The sequence below is a fragment of the Oncorhynchus tshawytscha genome, unplaced genomic scaffold (genome assembly GCF_018296145.1).
Source record: "Oncorhynchus tshawytscha isolate Ot180627B unplaced genomic scaffold, Otsh_v2.0 Un_contig_3335_pilon_pilon, whole genome shotgun sequence".
NCBI lineage: Eukaryota > Metazoa > Chordata > Actinopteri > Salmoniformes > Salmonidae > Oncorhynchus > Oncorhynchus tshawytscha.
The window spans coordinates 142,284-158,109 of NW_024609791.1; the positions used below are offsets into that span (position 1 = coordinate 142,284).

The 15,826-nt window shown below is 44.7% G+C and overlaps 1 protein-coding gene across 1 annotated transcript; it reads right to left on the reverse strand.

Moving 5' to 3' along the window:
* Window positions 1-757: 757 nt before the first annotated feature.
* On the reverse strand, window positions 758-3,122 carry LOC112241123 (forkhead box protein B1). Its single transcript, XM_024409291.2, has one exon. The coding sequence runs from the start codon at window positions 2,165-2,167 to the stop codon at window positions 1,214-1,216; it is 954 nt and encodes a 317-aa protein (XP_024265059.1). The 5' UTR covers window positions 2,168-3,122; the 3' UTR covers window positions 758-1,213.
* Window positions 3,123-15,826: the final 12,704 nt, after the last annotated feature.

Below are 15,826 nucleotides of genomic sequence, written 5' to 3' on the forward strand. Positions count from 1 at the left end.
TAATTTAAACTACTATAGTCTAGAATGCTACAACACCAACAATCACATTTACGAAAGCACTATATATGTTTTTTAAGTGTGTGTGTGTGTGTGTGTGTGTGTGTGTTAAATAACCTGTTTAAATTAAAAAAAAACACACCGCAATGTAACATAATGTTTACGCAGTTTTTTTTAATGGGAAAATATTCTTGATGACCAATAATTTATTGCAGACACATGGCACACTTGGAGAAGCACGCATGCTCGCAGCAAATACAACACGACGTTTTGAAATAGCATGCGTTTTAGAGAACGTACAAATATACTGCATTTTCTTTTTATACATCCGGTCACCACAGTTTATTTTTTTTTAAATTTATTTTTTAAATTAAAATGATCCACAGAACAACTACAGATAAATCTGTAAACTACAGATAATCTAAAACATTTAACCAAAAAAAAGTGCAGTTTACACATTTCAACTTATTCTTCCATCAATTCAAATATATTTGAATGTTTTGAATGCAGACAACCAGACACCAAAGTAAACCATAAATATCTGTTTTCACGTTTTATTATTTGAACATGTCACCTCTGTGATTGTTCTCTTTCTTTAAAAAAAAAAATTCTCCTAAAAACTAGATTTGGCTGTTTGGTATAGCAAATGCAATGCGCATTAAAGGGAGCTGTAACTAAAAAAAGTCACGTTAAATTTAATTTACAAAAAGTTGATTTCATTTATTTATTTTTCTTGGCCTTTTTATCTTGACGAAAATGCAAAAAAAAAAAAAAAAAAAAAAAAGAATATTCTGACAACATTCTCTAATGTAATAACGAATTGCTTTACCAGTTTTAGATTTAATTGAATTGGAATATGTATTGGAGACTTGGCAATAAAATGTAAGCAAGAATATAGATACGGATAACGACAGTGCTTTTTGACAATAATCTCAGAATTGGATTATTCTTAAATGACCCTAAACAGGTAACAAAACGATGTAGCCTATATGCGCGTCATAGAAAGACAAGGGTCACTGCCACAACAAGTCTCAAGTAAAACATCTAAGTACATCGATAAACCACAAAACGCAAATATCGCCTCATGATTGTAGAGCATATTTTAGTTGGTTGGTCATGAATTGATCAAACAATAAAATACCACTTTGGAAAAGTTGATAAGCATCTCTTTTCTTTTTCAGAAGTTTTTAAATAAGTCCCATCCGCTAACGTCATGTCAGTGCACCGACACCACGGACTGCATGGCCGAAGAGGCCGGGTTTATGAGCGTTTCGCTCGGCGTGGCAGGGCTGCTTTGGCTGGTAGCTGTCTGAGGAGACGTGGGGCTGAGAGACTGGGGAGAGTTCGCTAAGAAAGCTGGAATATGTGTTGGCAGAGCCGAGAGCCCTGGCATCGAAGTAGGGGTGGGCTTGATTGGCACGGGGATGGCAGGTAGACTCTGCGCGCCATAGCAAATAGACTTGAGGGGCATTCCGTAGGCCGAATAATCACTGGCCATGGAGATGGGAGCTACCGTGTCCATGACGCTGGAGCTGTACATATGAGGCCAGGCCGTAGTGAGCTGGTTGTGCAGCGGGTAGCCAGCGGACATAGACTGCATGGTGGAGAAGGCCAGTCCGCCTGGCATTTTATACTCTCTGGCGATTATGTTCTCGATTGCGAACGGGTGTTTGAAAGTTGACGGTTGGTGAGAGACTCCTATGTTGTAACCGGACATTTGCGGGAGATGTGTGCCGGAAGCAGCCAGAGCGCTCAGTCGGAGTTTGGCTTGTTGTTGGAGATAGTGGGCAGCGTCCGACGGCTTGCTTTGCGCCAGATGCTCGGACGCCATCATCATCAACTTGAAGCGTTTACGACGCCGCAAGAAACTTCCGTTCTCGAACATGTCCCCGCAGCTGGGATGGAGAGCCCAGAAACTCCCTTTACCCGGCTGGTCCGGCCGCCTGGGGATTTTAATAAAACAGTCGTTGAAAGAGAGGTTGTGTCGTAAGGAGTTCTGCCACCGCTGGGTGTTCTCTCGGTAGTAAGGGAACCTGTCCATGATGAACTTGTAGATCTCGCTGAGCGGGAGCATCTTCTCCGGGCAGGACTGGATAGCCATGGCGGTCAGGGAGATGTAGGAATAGGGAGGTTTCTGGTCGCTGTACGTGTTTCTCCCCGGACGAGGCATTCTGTTGGACTTTCTGTCTAAATACTATGCTGAATGGCGCGTCAGACTACAGTTCTTCCAGTTTTTCTCGGACCAGCAGGAGAAATAGAACTTTGTCCTACACTCCTTGAAGTATCACTCTAGGACGGGTTGTTCAAAACAACTGTTCAAAACAACATTCCGAACGCGTAAAACTCCATACATTCGCCGCATAGATTGTCTTTATAACGCAAAGTACAAAAAAAAAAAAAAACTGCAATATCCCCGCGCTTAAAAGTCACTGAAAGTTCCCCAAGATGCATGAAATTCAGCAACGCAACTCACTGTCTGTTTCCTCCGTGGACTGTTCACTCAGCGCTTATGGGCTGTGGGTCTTGAAAACAGCCGTCCTATGAAAACAGTCTCGTTGTCTCCCTTCAGATGGCCTATATGATGCGCTATCTTTAGTTAAGCAAGCAGCAATAAGCTTCTCCTTCCCCCCCACACACACACACACACCACGACTCTCTGAATGGTTCCCGATATGTTGTGGCCCTTGTTGTGATGAGCAGAGCTAAGTAGCTGCTATTTCCATGTCCTTCCCCGAACCGTGTGATAGTTTAATGTGATGACAGGAGAAAAGACCCCCGTAGAGCCGCTTCATTAATGTGCCACTTCTTCGCTATCACATGACAATCGCCTTGGGTGGAGAGGAGGAGGGGGGCTACTCGCTCGGAGGAGAAAGCAAAGGCATAATCTGGATTCATTTACACCTATTTACATGGACACCTTGAGCCAATAGAAATGATTTCCATTTGAAGACAGAGCGAAGGGGTGAAAAGGCACAGCGACCCACCGGATTTGAAGTGTGAGGGAGGGTGATGAAAGCCCGGTTACGCCGTGTGAAGGTATGCAGATAACCTTTTGTGCACCGAGCGAGGGGTGCTTAGTCAACTATTTGCGTTTACAAACAGAGCTACTACGTAATTTGATGTTTGGCATGGAGGGCCGTCGCTTCTTGGCGCAGTCTCTCTCTATTTGTTCTGTATCGTCCGTTGTACGTGTTTTTTCGTGTTGAATGACGTGTCATTGATTACATTTTAGTTTAAGCTGTTTATAGGGGACAGTGTGATTTGAACTGATATCGAATCGACAATTTGTATACCAATCTGTGATCTATAGTCATCTAACTGGTGACTAACAGTTTGTTTACTCTGTCATATTAACTAACGTCTTTACATGACGGTTAACTGTTAATTGCCCTTTGGAATAATATACAATTATTTCCTGAATGTATTTGTTGAAGTTGTATTGTCAATTGCTCAATACACTCCCTTTGAATACTGTTACTTTTGTCTGACTTGGATTTTTCCCTCTTTGAGTGTGTGTGTGTGTGTGTGTGTGTGTGTGTGTGTGTGTGTGTGTGTGTGTGTGTGTGTGTGTGTGTGTGTGTGTGTGTGTGTGTGTGTGTGTGTGTGTGTGTGTGTGTGTGTGTGTGTGTGTGTGTGTGTGTGTGTGTGTGTGTGTATTCAGCGTCCGAGAGCATGCGCCGCAGTCGACACAATATATATATCTTCGAACTAGCTATTGGGGGAATATGCTGAGTGTGTTATGAACGTCATAGGTAATCCCCAAAAGGCACAATTAATAAACGTTTGACTTGAAATGTACACTTGAATATATGTGGAGACATACATATGATGACGCGATGTTTAGAATGTGTTTATTTAATGTGTTTCAAATAGCCTACAAAAAGGTATAATAGCCTAATACCAATATGTTAGTGTTTACCAGACGACTCCCACAAAGCTGTGACAAACAAAATACACTTTCTACGCGGATGAACAGGTTTAAATTAAGCCAGTCATTGAAATGTAAAACTCGGGTGGTTACGAGACTTACGACAATGCTATAGAAACTGTATAAAATACCAATAAGTCAATTATGTGAGTGTGAACCTAATGGGGGACGTATTCAGATCAATGGACATTCTTCTCTCTGTGTGAGCGCACCCTCCTAGCCAAGCCACCTTCCCTTTCTGCCTGGCCACATCCCAATGAGAAGGACCACACACACACACACACACTCGGACCAACTCATAATCTATGCTAATTTCTCTCCATGCGTCCACAATACACGGAATCATGATTCGGACGGACAGGCTGCAGGGGCGAGTAAGAATAAAGCCAGTCGGGATGCGGGCCTGTGGTAATCCAAGCCCTTTAGAGTGAAACGGTGTGGTTTCAGTCAGTCACTCGGTCATATTCGGTTGTTTCTGTTGCGATGCTAATGTGTGTGAACAGATTGGACAAAGCTGTGTGGATGTTGATATCAAAAGAGTATGAGGAAAATACAAAAAAATCGGTGTACATTTAACTTTATTATTATTATTATTATTATTATTGTTATTAGAAAACAATTTATTGTCAATTCAGCGTCAAGGGGAAAACGGTCCTGACATTCGGATATGTTCACACTGTTGCGCAATACAATTCCCATCAAACCATTTAACCTTTTGATTTCAGTTAACTTTTCCTTAACATTTAATCATCTTTTACGCTTCTGATCTCTAGCTGCATCTGTCCAAGACGTTTTATCCCACAAAGCTGCGGATTGAGGGAAAAATTCCGCCACCATGATTCTGAACAGATGAACTCGCCTTTCTCCTCTTCTCCAAAAGAGCCTGTTGAATCCCCAGTAGATCAACTGTATAATGTGAGCACTGTTTGGTCATTTGTACAAGCGGAACAAAGGTTGAGCTAAGCCAAATTGCATTGCACTTGTGAACCTGCTCCTGGTCTGAAGTAGCTTCTTTTTTTTTGCAGCGGCGGAACGGAGAACAATTTTGTGCGACCCAAAAGGACTCAAACAAAGGCGCTCTCTGCTGCTCCTCTAAAGTAGAGTAGCGATGCGTGCCATTCCCAGGGCGACGGGGATAAAGAGCCGGGTCAGAGAGGGAGAAAGGCGGACCTAACAGCCACTTTCACACGTCGTCTCTCCACTGCTGCACCAGAGCACAAAGGAAAACAAATGTTGCCCCCCCGCCAAAAAATCGCCTTCGCTCCAAAAGTAACAAATGATAGCTGAATATCCCTGTCAGAAAGATTGGTTAGTAAATGTAAATTGGGGGAACAATATTATGCAGAAACATGAACTGTCTCAAATGAGAAGTTCATTTATAATCTACTTTGAGAACGACTTGGAGAACTGCAGAATAAATACAATGAAGAAAAATAAATATCTGAAAAAGTTGAATAGCTGGGCGATACGTTTCATACACATTTATAGGGAAATGATAGTGTGTTTTCATGGCACATTCTCGCCAAGAAAATAGACAAAACCAACGTGTGTTCGTCGCGTTACCGTGCGCTGGAAAACAGATATGGATTTAAAGCGTGAATGAAAAAACTGCATTCAGCTATTCATTCAAATTAAAATAATCACATGACCACGAATGATTTATTATGGGCACACATCGGAATGTTATGATAAAACAATTATTGGTCAAATCAAGTGGACAGGCCCACAGTAGTTAAAGGTTAACAGGCCTACACTATTCCCAACAATAAAATGAAGTACAGATGCAGGACCTTAATTTGACCAGTATCTCACAGCAGGAAAATAGTCATGTAGAAACATGAAATGTGAATTATTGTGTGGATTATAATTAAAGGACATTTTTTTGGGAGAGGAATAATACATTTTTAGTTAGAGCAAATCAAGTCTGACATTTTAAAGTGGCAATTACAATCTTTACAATCCTTGTATAAAAGTTTGCATTTCCTGCAATAGCAGAGGGATCAAATTAATATCATACACTTGTAGCAACCCAAGAAATCAGAATAGATCTATTGAAAAACCCACAGGTCAGGTCAGATCTATTGAAAATATATACTAGGCTATATATATATATATATATATATACATAGATAGCCTAGTATATATTTTCAATAGATCTGACCTGACCTGTGGGTTTTCAGACCTACTGTAATGTCAGTGAACCCTGGTGAATGGCATCTCTCTCATCACGTCATCTGGTGCTGTTGTTATTACGACGTGGGTCACTCTGGTCATCTGGTGCTGTTGTTATTATGACGTGCCGTCTCGCTCTTCACTTCATCTGGTGCTGTTGTTATTATGACGTGCCGTCTCGCTCTTCACTTCATCTGGTGCTGCTGTTATTGGATCAAGGCCCTGCTGTGATCGCTGTGCAGTAAACTCAACATGGGCCTCCTTCATCCTATTATTAGTATTATTATTATTAGTCATCTTTATCTAGAGGCGTTGTAGATTTACTAAAAACGGATGAATAAACAAACTGCAACTGCTGACGGGGTAATTTACATTGTCAATGAAAACATTTGCATAAACAACTAATTAATGACATTAACACCTTCAAAACAATCTATTCACTAATACTTGTATAACTCAAATAAAATAGTCCTATATCCAGTTGAATGCCAAATATGTATATATGTATAAACCACTATATTTTTTGTAAACCACTATATTTTTTGTAAACCACTATATTTTTTGTAAACCACTATATTTTTTGTAAACCACTATATTTTTTGTAAACCACTATATTTTTTATAAACCACTCTATATACATAAGTTGACTTATCGGCAGGTGTTGGAGACGGTACTTGACTCTGGTGAATCTGAGCATTATTGATTGTAATGAAGGTCTATGGCTGGACTCTTTCCCGAGCTGCTGCTGCACAGTACAATTAGTACCGTATAGCGGTGCTAACTGACGTAGAGCTACTGTATAGGAATATTATGAATATTCAAGACGACAGCGTCAATTAATTAGACTACAGAGAGATCTCATTAAGACACTCAACGCCCTTTTAGTGCTAAAGTGGAGGAGAGGAGGAGGGGAAGGGGGAAGGGGGGGGAGAAGGGAGTGAAGGGAGACGTGTTTTAGAGTTAACGAACATTATTCAGTTCATTCATTTTCCTTCATTATCATACAGAAAGCACTCAAGTTTGCCTGCCGCGGGTTTTCTTATGAATTAAAAGGGAATCGTTAATTCACTGGTAAAGAGGAGAATGGGTGAAGAATACTTTGAAATAGACAGTAAAGTTCTGTCCTTCATAGAGGAGCCTGTGTATGCCCAAGCTTTCAGCTCAGAGGTTTCAGGGGTTTTCGGATTCCACATGACGGGTTGATGATAGGTTGTAAAATGTAAACTATTTGATCCTGAAATAACGTTTTTGTTCAACTTCAATGTAATGTTTGATAACACTGCGTTAGGATAAGCTAATGTGTGTTGTGTATAAATTAAGGTAAATAAATAACGGATTACAATTTTTAAAAGACACAGCCAAACGGGACATGAATTAGACTAAGCAACAATATTAATTATGCAATTTACATCTTAAATTGTTTTCCACCCCCCCAAAAAAGGTTAAAAAGGTAAATATTTGGCCTGAGTCTACGTTCACAAATGAGGCAGCGCGACGATGGGAGTTGGGAGGGAGGGACTCTCTCTTAGCAGACCCCAAATTAATATGCATGTAAAATTAATTAGCTGTTTCACCGTGACATCAAAATAAGTACCTGCGAGAAGAAAACCCTCTGGGCATTTTGAACATATGCTGGAATTATCGTTAATTGAGTGATTACATAAATTAGCGATTCATTTTACAATACATCAAGTAAGAAGATCTCTCAATTAAAGGAGCATAAAATTGGAAGGTGGAGGATGGAGAAGATGAGGAGCAGCTTGGAAGGTCTGATTCCCTGAGGTCAGTCTGGGGATTCCACCTGACTGACCATAGCTCTGTTTCCTGCTTCAAATTGAGCGGTAGAACGATAGGAAGCAACGGTAAAGGAGTTTAGAATTTAGATCAATGATGGGAAGGAATCTAAACCCCCCCAAGGCGATCATTAGGACCGATAGGATTCCATTCACGATGATTCCCATGTGGTCCTTAAACTCCTCGGGCTTTTCAGGTAGTCCAACTAACCAGGAACTACCCTACTGAAAGACGTTTCCTCATTCTTCAGTATAACTAATGCCATAAAATACAAGTATGTTACATTAAAGCATAGAAATTAAAGATAAATTAAGCTTTATCAAATTAAAAAAAATAAATGTTCTACGTAGTAATATAGCGTAATTGGAGAAAGCATACATTGGGTCTCCCCAACCACTAGTCAAAACGTCAATTTCTTATTTTCAGTGACGGCCTAAGAACAGATTAACTGCCTGCTCAGGACGACAGATTTGTACTTTGTCAGCTCGGGGGTTTAAACATGCAACCTTCCGGTTAGTAGTCCAACGCTCTAACCACTAGGCTACCCTGCCGCTCCCTATAAAAGCCCTTTCGTGCACAGATTCAAGTCCCACTAACACACCACGCATGCTTCTTTTCACCTGCTGTGTGGTGTCTCAAAGTGGAAGGGGGTAACATGACATGGACAATAAAAAGCCACATGAAGACCTAGTCATGATTCCTGGAACCACATTTGTATTTATTTTTATTTGATTTATTAATAAAAAATAATATATCTTTTTTAACTGCAGTTTATTTGAGTAAATACTTTCTTTTAACACTTTCTTTTCTTATAAGGGCTGGTAAAGTAATAATTTCACTGTAAGGTCTATACCTGTAGTACCTGTAGTATTTGGGGCATGTGACAAACACGATTTGATTTGAAAAACAGGTATACGGTCTGAGTGAACGGTTCTCTGCTTCTCTGCAGATAAATTCATCAACACTTCCATTGTTTTAACACCTTTCTAATTTGAAATGTAAAAAATAACCTGTCCTTTCTAATTAACCTGTCCTTTCTAATTAACCTGTCCTTTCTTATTTGAAATGTAAAAAATAACCTGTCCTTTCCAATTTGAAATGTAAAAATAACCTGTCCTTTCTAATGAACCTGTCCTTTCTTATTTGAAATGTAAAAAAATAACCTGTCCTTTCCAATTTGAAATATAAAAAATAACCTGTCCTTTCTAATTTGAAATGTAAAGAATAACCTGTCCTTTCTAAATAACCTGTCCTTTCCAATCAACCTGTCCTTTCTAATTTGAAATGTAAAAAATACCCTGTCCTTTCTAATTTGAAATGTAAAAAATAACCTGTCCTTTCCAATTTGAAATATAAAAAATAACCTGTCCTTTCTAATTAACCTGTCCTTTCTAATTTGAAATGTAAAAATAACCCGTCCTTGGTTGCAACACTCACTACCGAGTTCCAAACTGCCTCTGGATGCAACGTCAGCTACAAGAACTGTTCATCAGGAGCTTCATGAAATGGGTTTCCATGGCCGAGCAGCGGCACACAAGCCTAAGATCACCATGCGTAATGCCAAGCGCCGGCCGGAGTGGTGTAAAGCTCGTCGCCATTGGACTCTGGAACAGTGGAAAATCTTTCTCTGGAGTGATGAATCACACTTCACTATCTGGAAGTCAGACGGACGAGTTTGATGGAGGAGGAACAGTGATCTGGGACAAGAGACACGGAGACATGTCACCATGACTAGAGATACTGAGACATGTCACCATGACTAGAGATACTGAGACATGTCACCATGACTAGAGATACTGAGACATGTCACCATGACTAGAGATACTGAGACATGTCACCATGACTAGAGATACTGAGACATGTCACCATGACTAGAGATACTGAGACATGTCATCATGACTAGAGATACTGAGACATGTCACCATGACTAGAGATACTGAGACATGTCACCATGACTAGAGATACTGAGACATGTCACCATGACTAGAGATACTGAGACATGTCACCATGACTAGAGATACTGAGACATGTCACCATGACTAGAGATACTGAGACATGTCACCATGACTAGAGATACTGAGACATGTCACCATGACTAGAGATACTGAGACATGTCATCATGACTAGAGATACTGAGACATGTCACCATGACTAGAGATACTGAGACATGTCACCGTGACTAGAGATACTGAGACATGTCACCATGACTAGAGATACTGAGACATGTCACCATGACTAGAGATACTGAGACATGTCACCGTGACTAGAGATACTGAGACATGCCACCATGACTAGAGATACTGAGACATGTCACCATGACTAGAGATACTGAGACATGTCACCATGACTAGAGATTCTGAGACATGTCATCATGACTAGAGATACTGAGACATGTCACCGTGACTAGAGATACTGAGACATGCCACCATGACTAGAGATACTGAGACATGTCACCATGACTAGAGATACTGAGACATGTCACCATGACTAGAGATACTGAGACATGTCACCATGACTAGAGACACTGAGACATGTCACCTTGACAGACAGAGAGGTATGAAGTGACACATGCATACCATCATACATACACACAGACAGCCCCACAGGCAGCCCCACAGGCAGCCCCACAGGCAGCCCCATGGCCAGCCCCAGGTCAACACAAATGACAAACTTCTCCTTCCTACACTACAGTCCTCAGTCCTCATTCACAGCTCTAATGGCAGTCCTCATTTGCTGCCCTAACGTCAGTCCTCATTCACAGCTCTAACGCCAGTCCTCATTCACAGCTCTAATGCCAGTCCTCATTTGCTGCCCTAACGCGTTAGTCCTCATTCAAAGCCCTAACGTCAGTCCTCATTCATAGCTCTAATGGCAGTCCTCATTTGCTGCCCTAACGCGTTAGTCCTCATTCACAGCGCTAACGCCAGTCCTCATTTGCTGCCCTAACGCGTTAGTCCTCATTCACAGCCCCTAACGCCAGTCCTCATTTACAGCCCTAACACCAGTCCTCATTCACAGCCCTAATGTCAGTCCTCATTCACAGCCCTAACGTCAGTCCTCATTTACAGCCCTACCACCAGTCCTCATTCACAGCCCTAACACCAGTCCTCATTCACAGCCCTAACACCAGTCCTCATTCCTAACACAGCCCTAACACCAGTCCTCATTCACAGCCCTAATACCAGTCCTCATTCACAGCCCTACCACCAGTCCTCATTCACAGCCCCTAACGCCAGTCCTCATTCACAGCCCTAATGCCAGTTCTCATTTGCTGCCCTAACGCGTTAGTCCTCATTCACAGCCCTAACGTCAGTCCTCATTCACAGCTCTAATGGCAGTCCTCATTTGCTGCCCTAACGCGTTAGTCCTCATTCACAGCGCTGACGCCAGTCCTCATTTGCTGCCCTAACGCGTTAGTCCTCATTAACACAGTCCTCATTCACAGCCCTAACGCCAGTCCTCATTCACAGCCCCTAACGCCAGTCCTCATTCACAGCTCTAATGCCAGTCCTCATTTGCTGCGCAGTCCTCATTAGTCCTCATTCACAGCAGTCCTCATTTCTGCCGCCAGTCCTCATTTGCTGCCCTAACGCGCCCAGTCCTCATTCACAGCCCTAACGCCAGTCCTCATTCACAGCCCTAACAGCCCTAACGCCAGTCCTCATTTCCTCAGCAGCCCTAACACCAGTTCACAGCCCTAACACCAGTCCTCATTCACAGCCCTAACACCAGTCCTCATTCACAGCCCTAACACCAGTCCTCATTCACAGCCCTAACAGCCCCAGTCCTCATTCACAGCCCTAACCCTAACACCAGTCCTCATTCACTGCCCTAACGCCAGTCCTCATTCACAGCCCTAACGCCAGTCCTCATTTGCTGCCCTAACGCGTTAGTCCTCATTCACAGCCCTAACGTCAGTCCTCATTCACAGCTCTAATGGCAGTCCTCATTTGCTGCCCTAACGCGTTAGTCCTCATTCACAGCAGTCCTCAACGCCAGTCCTCATTTGCTGCCCTAACAGCGTTCAGTCCTCATTCATTCACAGCCCTGCCAGTCCTCATTCACAGCCCTAACACCAGTCCTCATTTCACCAGTCCCATTCACATACCAGTCCTCATTCACAGCCCTACCACCAGTCCTCATTCACAGCCCCTCCACCAGTCCTCCAGTCCTCATTCACAGCCCTAACGTCAGTCCTCATTCACAGCCCTAACACCAGTCCTCATTCACAGCCCTTAACACCAGTCCTCATTCACAGCCCTAACACCAGTCCTCATTCACAGCCCCTAACACCAGTCCTCATTCACAGCCCCTAACACCAGTCCTCATTCACTAACACCCCTAACGCCAGTCCTCATTCACTGCCCTAACGCCAGTCCTCATTTGCTGCCCCTATTTGCTGCTGCCCTGCGTTAGTCCTCATTCACAGCCCTAACGTCAGTCCTCATTCACAGCTCTAATGGCAGTCCTCATTTGCTGCCCTAACGCGTTAGTCCTCATTCACAGCGCTAACGCCAGTCCTCATTTGCTGCCCTAACGCGTTAGTCCTCATTCACAGCCCTAACGCCAGTCCTCCTCATTCACAGCCCCCCTAATGCCAGTCCTCATTTCTAATGCCAGTTCCTCATTTGCTGCCCTAACGCCAGTCCTCAGTCCTCATTCACAGCCCTAACACCAGTCCTCATTCACAGCCCCTAACGCCAGTCCTCATTTCACAGCCCTAACGCCAGTCCTCATTCACGGCCCTAATGCGCCAGTCCTCATTCACAGCCCTCCTCACGTCAGTCCTCATTCACAGCTCTAACGCCAGTCCTCATTTGCTGCCCTAACGCGTTAGTCCTCATTCACAGCCCTAACGCCAGTCCTCATTCACAGCCTAACCCCTAACGCCCCAGTCCTCATTCACAGCCCGCCAGTCCTCATTCACACCAGTCCTCATTCACAGCCCTAACATCAGTCCTCATTCACAGCCCTACCAGTCCTCATTCACCAGTCCTCATTCACAGCCCTAACCAGTCCTCATTCACAGCCCTACACCAGTCCTCATTCAGTCCAGTCCTCATTCACAGCCCTCAGTTCACAGCCCCTAACGCCAGTCCTCATTCACAGCTCTAATGCCAGTTCTCATTTGCTGGCAGCCCTAACAGTCCGCGCCAGTCCTCATTCACAGCCCTAACGCCCTAACGCCAGTCCTCATTCACAGCTCTAATGGCAGTCCTCATTTGCTGCCCTAACGCGTTAGTCCTCATTCACAGCACTAACGCCAGTCCTCATTTCACAGCCCTAACGCCAGTCCTCATTCACAGCCCTAACGCCAGTCCTCATTTCACAGCCCTAACACCAGTCCTCATTCACAGCCCTAACGTCAGTCCTCATTCACAGCCCTAACGTCAGTCCTCATTTACAGCCCTACCACCAGTCCTCATTCACAGCCCTAACACCAGTCCTCATTCACAGCCCTAACACCAGTCCTCATTCACAGCCCCTAACACCAGTCCTCATTCACAGCCCCTAACACCAGTCCTCATTCACTGCCCTAACGCCAGTCCTCATTCACTGCCCTAACGCCAGTCCTCATTTGCTGCCCTAACGCGTTAGTCCTCATTCACAGCCCTAACGTCAGTCCTCATTCACAGCTCTAATGGCAGTCCTCATTTGCTGCCCTAACGCGTTAGTCCTCATTCACAGCGCTAACGCCAGTCCTCATTTGCTGCCCTAACGCGTTAGTCCTCATTCACAGCCCTAACGCCAGTCCTCATTCACAGCCCCTAACGCCAGTCCTCATTCACTGCCCTAACGCCAGTCCTCATTCACTGCCCTAACGCCAGTCCTCATTCACTGCCCTAACGCCAGTCCTCATTCACAGCCCTAACACCAGTCCTCATTCACAGCCCTCAGTCCTCATTCACAGCCCTAATGCCAGTCCTCATTCACTGCCCTAATGCCAGTCCTCATTTGCGGCCCTAATGCGCCAGTCCTCATTCACAGCCCTAACGCCAGTCCTCATTCACAGCCCTAACGCCAGTCCTCATTCACTGCCCTAACGCCAGTCCTCATTCACTGCCCTAACGCCAGTCCTCATTCACTGCCCACTGTCCCTCACGCCAGTCCTCATTTGGCCCTAGTCCTCGTTAGTCCTCATTCACAGCCCTAACGTCAGTCCTCATTCACAGCTCTAATGGCAGTCCTCATTTGCTGCCCTAACGCGTTAGTCCTCATTCACAGCGCTAACGCCAGTCCTCATTTGCTGCCCTAACGCGTTAGTCCTCATTCACAGCCCTAACGCCAGTCCTCATTCACAGCCCCTAACGCCAGTCCTCATTCACAGCCCTAACACCAGTCCTCATTCACAGCCCTAACATCAGTCCTCATTCACAGCCCTACCACCAGTCCTCATTCACAACCCTAATGCCAGTCCTCATTCACAGCCCTACCACCAGTCCTCATTCACAGCCCTAATACCAGTCCTCATTCACAGCCCTAACACTCAGTCCTCATTCATTCACAGCCCTAACATCAGTCCTCATTCACAGCCCTACAACCAGTCCTCATTCACAACCCTAATGCCAGTCCTCATTCACAGCCCTACCACCAGTCCTCATCACAGCCCACAGCCCCTAACGCCAGTCCTCATTCACAGCTCTAATGCCAGTTCTCATTTGCTGCCCTAACGCGTTAGTCCTCATTCACAGCCCTAACGTCAGTCATCATTCACAGCTCTAATGGCAGTCCTCATTTGCTGCCCTAACGCGTTAGTCCTCATTCACAGCGCTAACGCCAGTCCTCATTTGCTGCCCTAACGCGTTAGTCCTCATTCACAGCGCTGACGCCAGTCCTCATTTGCTGCCCTAACGCAGTTAGTCCTCATTCACAGCCCTAACGCCAGTCCTCATTCACAGCCCCTAACGCCAGTCCTCATTCACAGCTCTAATGCCAGTCCTCATTTGCTGCCCTAACGCATTAGTCCTCATTCACAGCGCTAACGCCAGTCCTCATTTGCTGCCCTAATGCGTTAGTCCTCATTCACAGCCCCTAACGCCAGTCCTCATTTACAGCCCTAACACCAGTCCTCATTCACAGCCCTAACGTCAGTCCTCATTCACAGCCCTAACGTCAGTCCTCATTTACAGCCCTACCACCAGTCCTCATTCACAGCCCTAACACCAGTCCTCATTCACAGCCCTAACACCAGTCCTCATTCACTGCCCTAACGCCAGTCCTCATTCACTGCCCTAACGCCAGTCCTCATTTGCGGCCCTAATGCGTTAGTCCTCATTCACAGCCCTAACGTCAGTCCTCATTCACAGCTCTAATGGCAGTCCTCATTTGCTGCCCTAACGCGTTAGTCCTCATTCACAGCGCTAACGCCAGTCCTCATTTGCTGCCCTATCGCGTTAGTCCTCATTCACAGTCCTCCCTAACGCCAGTCCTCATTTCACAGCGTTAGTCCCTAACGCCAGTCCTCATTCACAGCCCTAACACCAGTCCTCATTCACAGCCCTAACATCAGTCCTCATTCACAGCCCTACCACCAGTCCTCATTCACAACCCTAATGCCAGTCCTCATTCACAGCCCTACCACCAGTCCTCATTCACAGCCCTAATACCAGTCCTCATTCACAGCCCTACCACCAGTCCTCATTCACAGCCCTATACCACCAGTCCTCATTAACGTCAGTCCTCATTCACAGCCCTAGTCCTCATTCACAGCCCTAACACCAGTCCTCATTCACAGCCCATTAACACCAGTCCTCAGTCCTCATTCACAGCCCTAACACCAGTCCTCATTCACAGCCCCTAACGCCAGTCCTCATTCACTGCCCTAACGCCAGTCCTCATTCACTGCCCTAACGCCAGTCCTCATTCACAGCCCTAACGCCAGTCCTCATTTGCTGCCCTAATGCGTTAGTCCTCATTCACAGCCCTAACATCAGT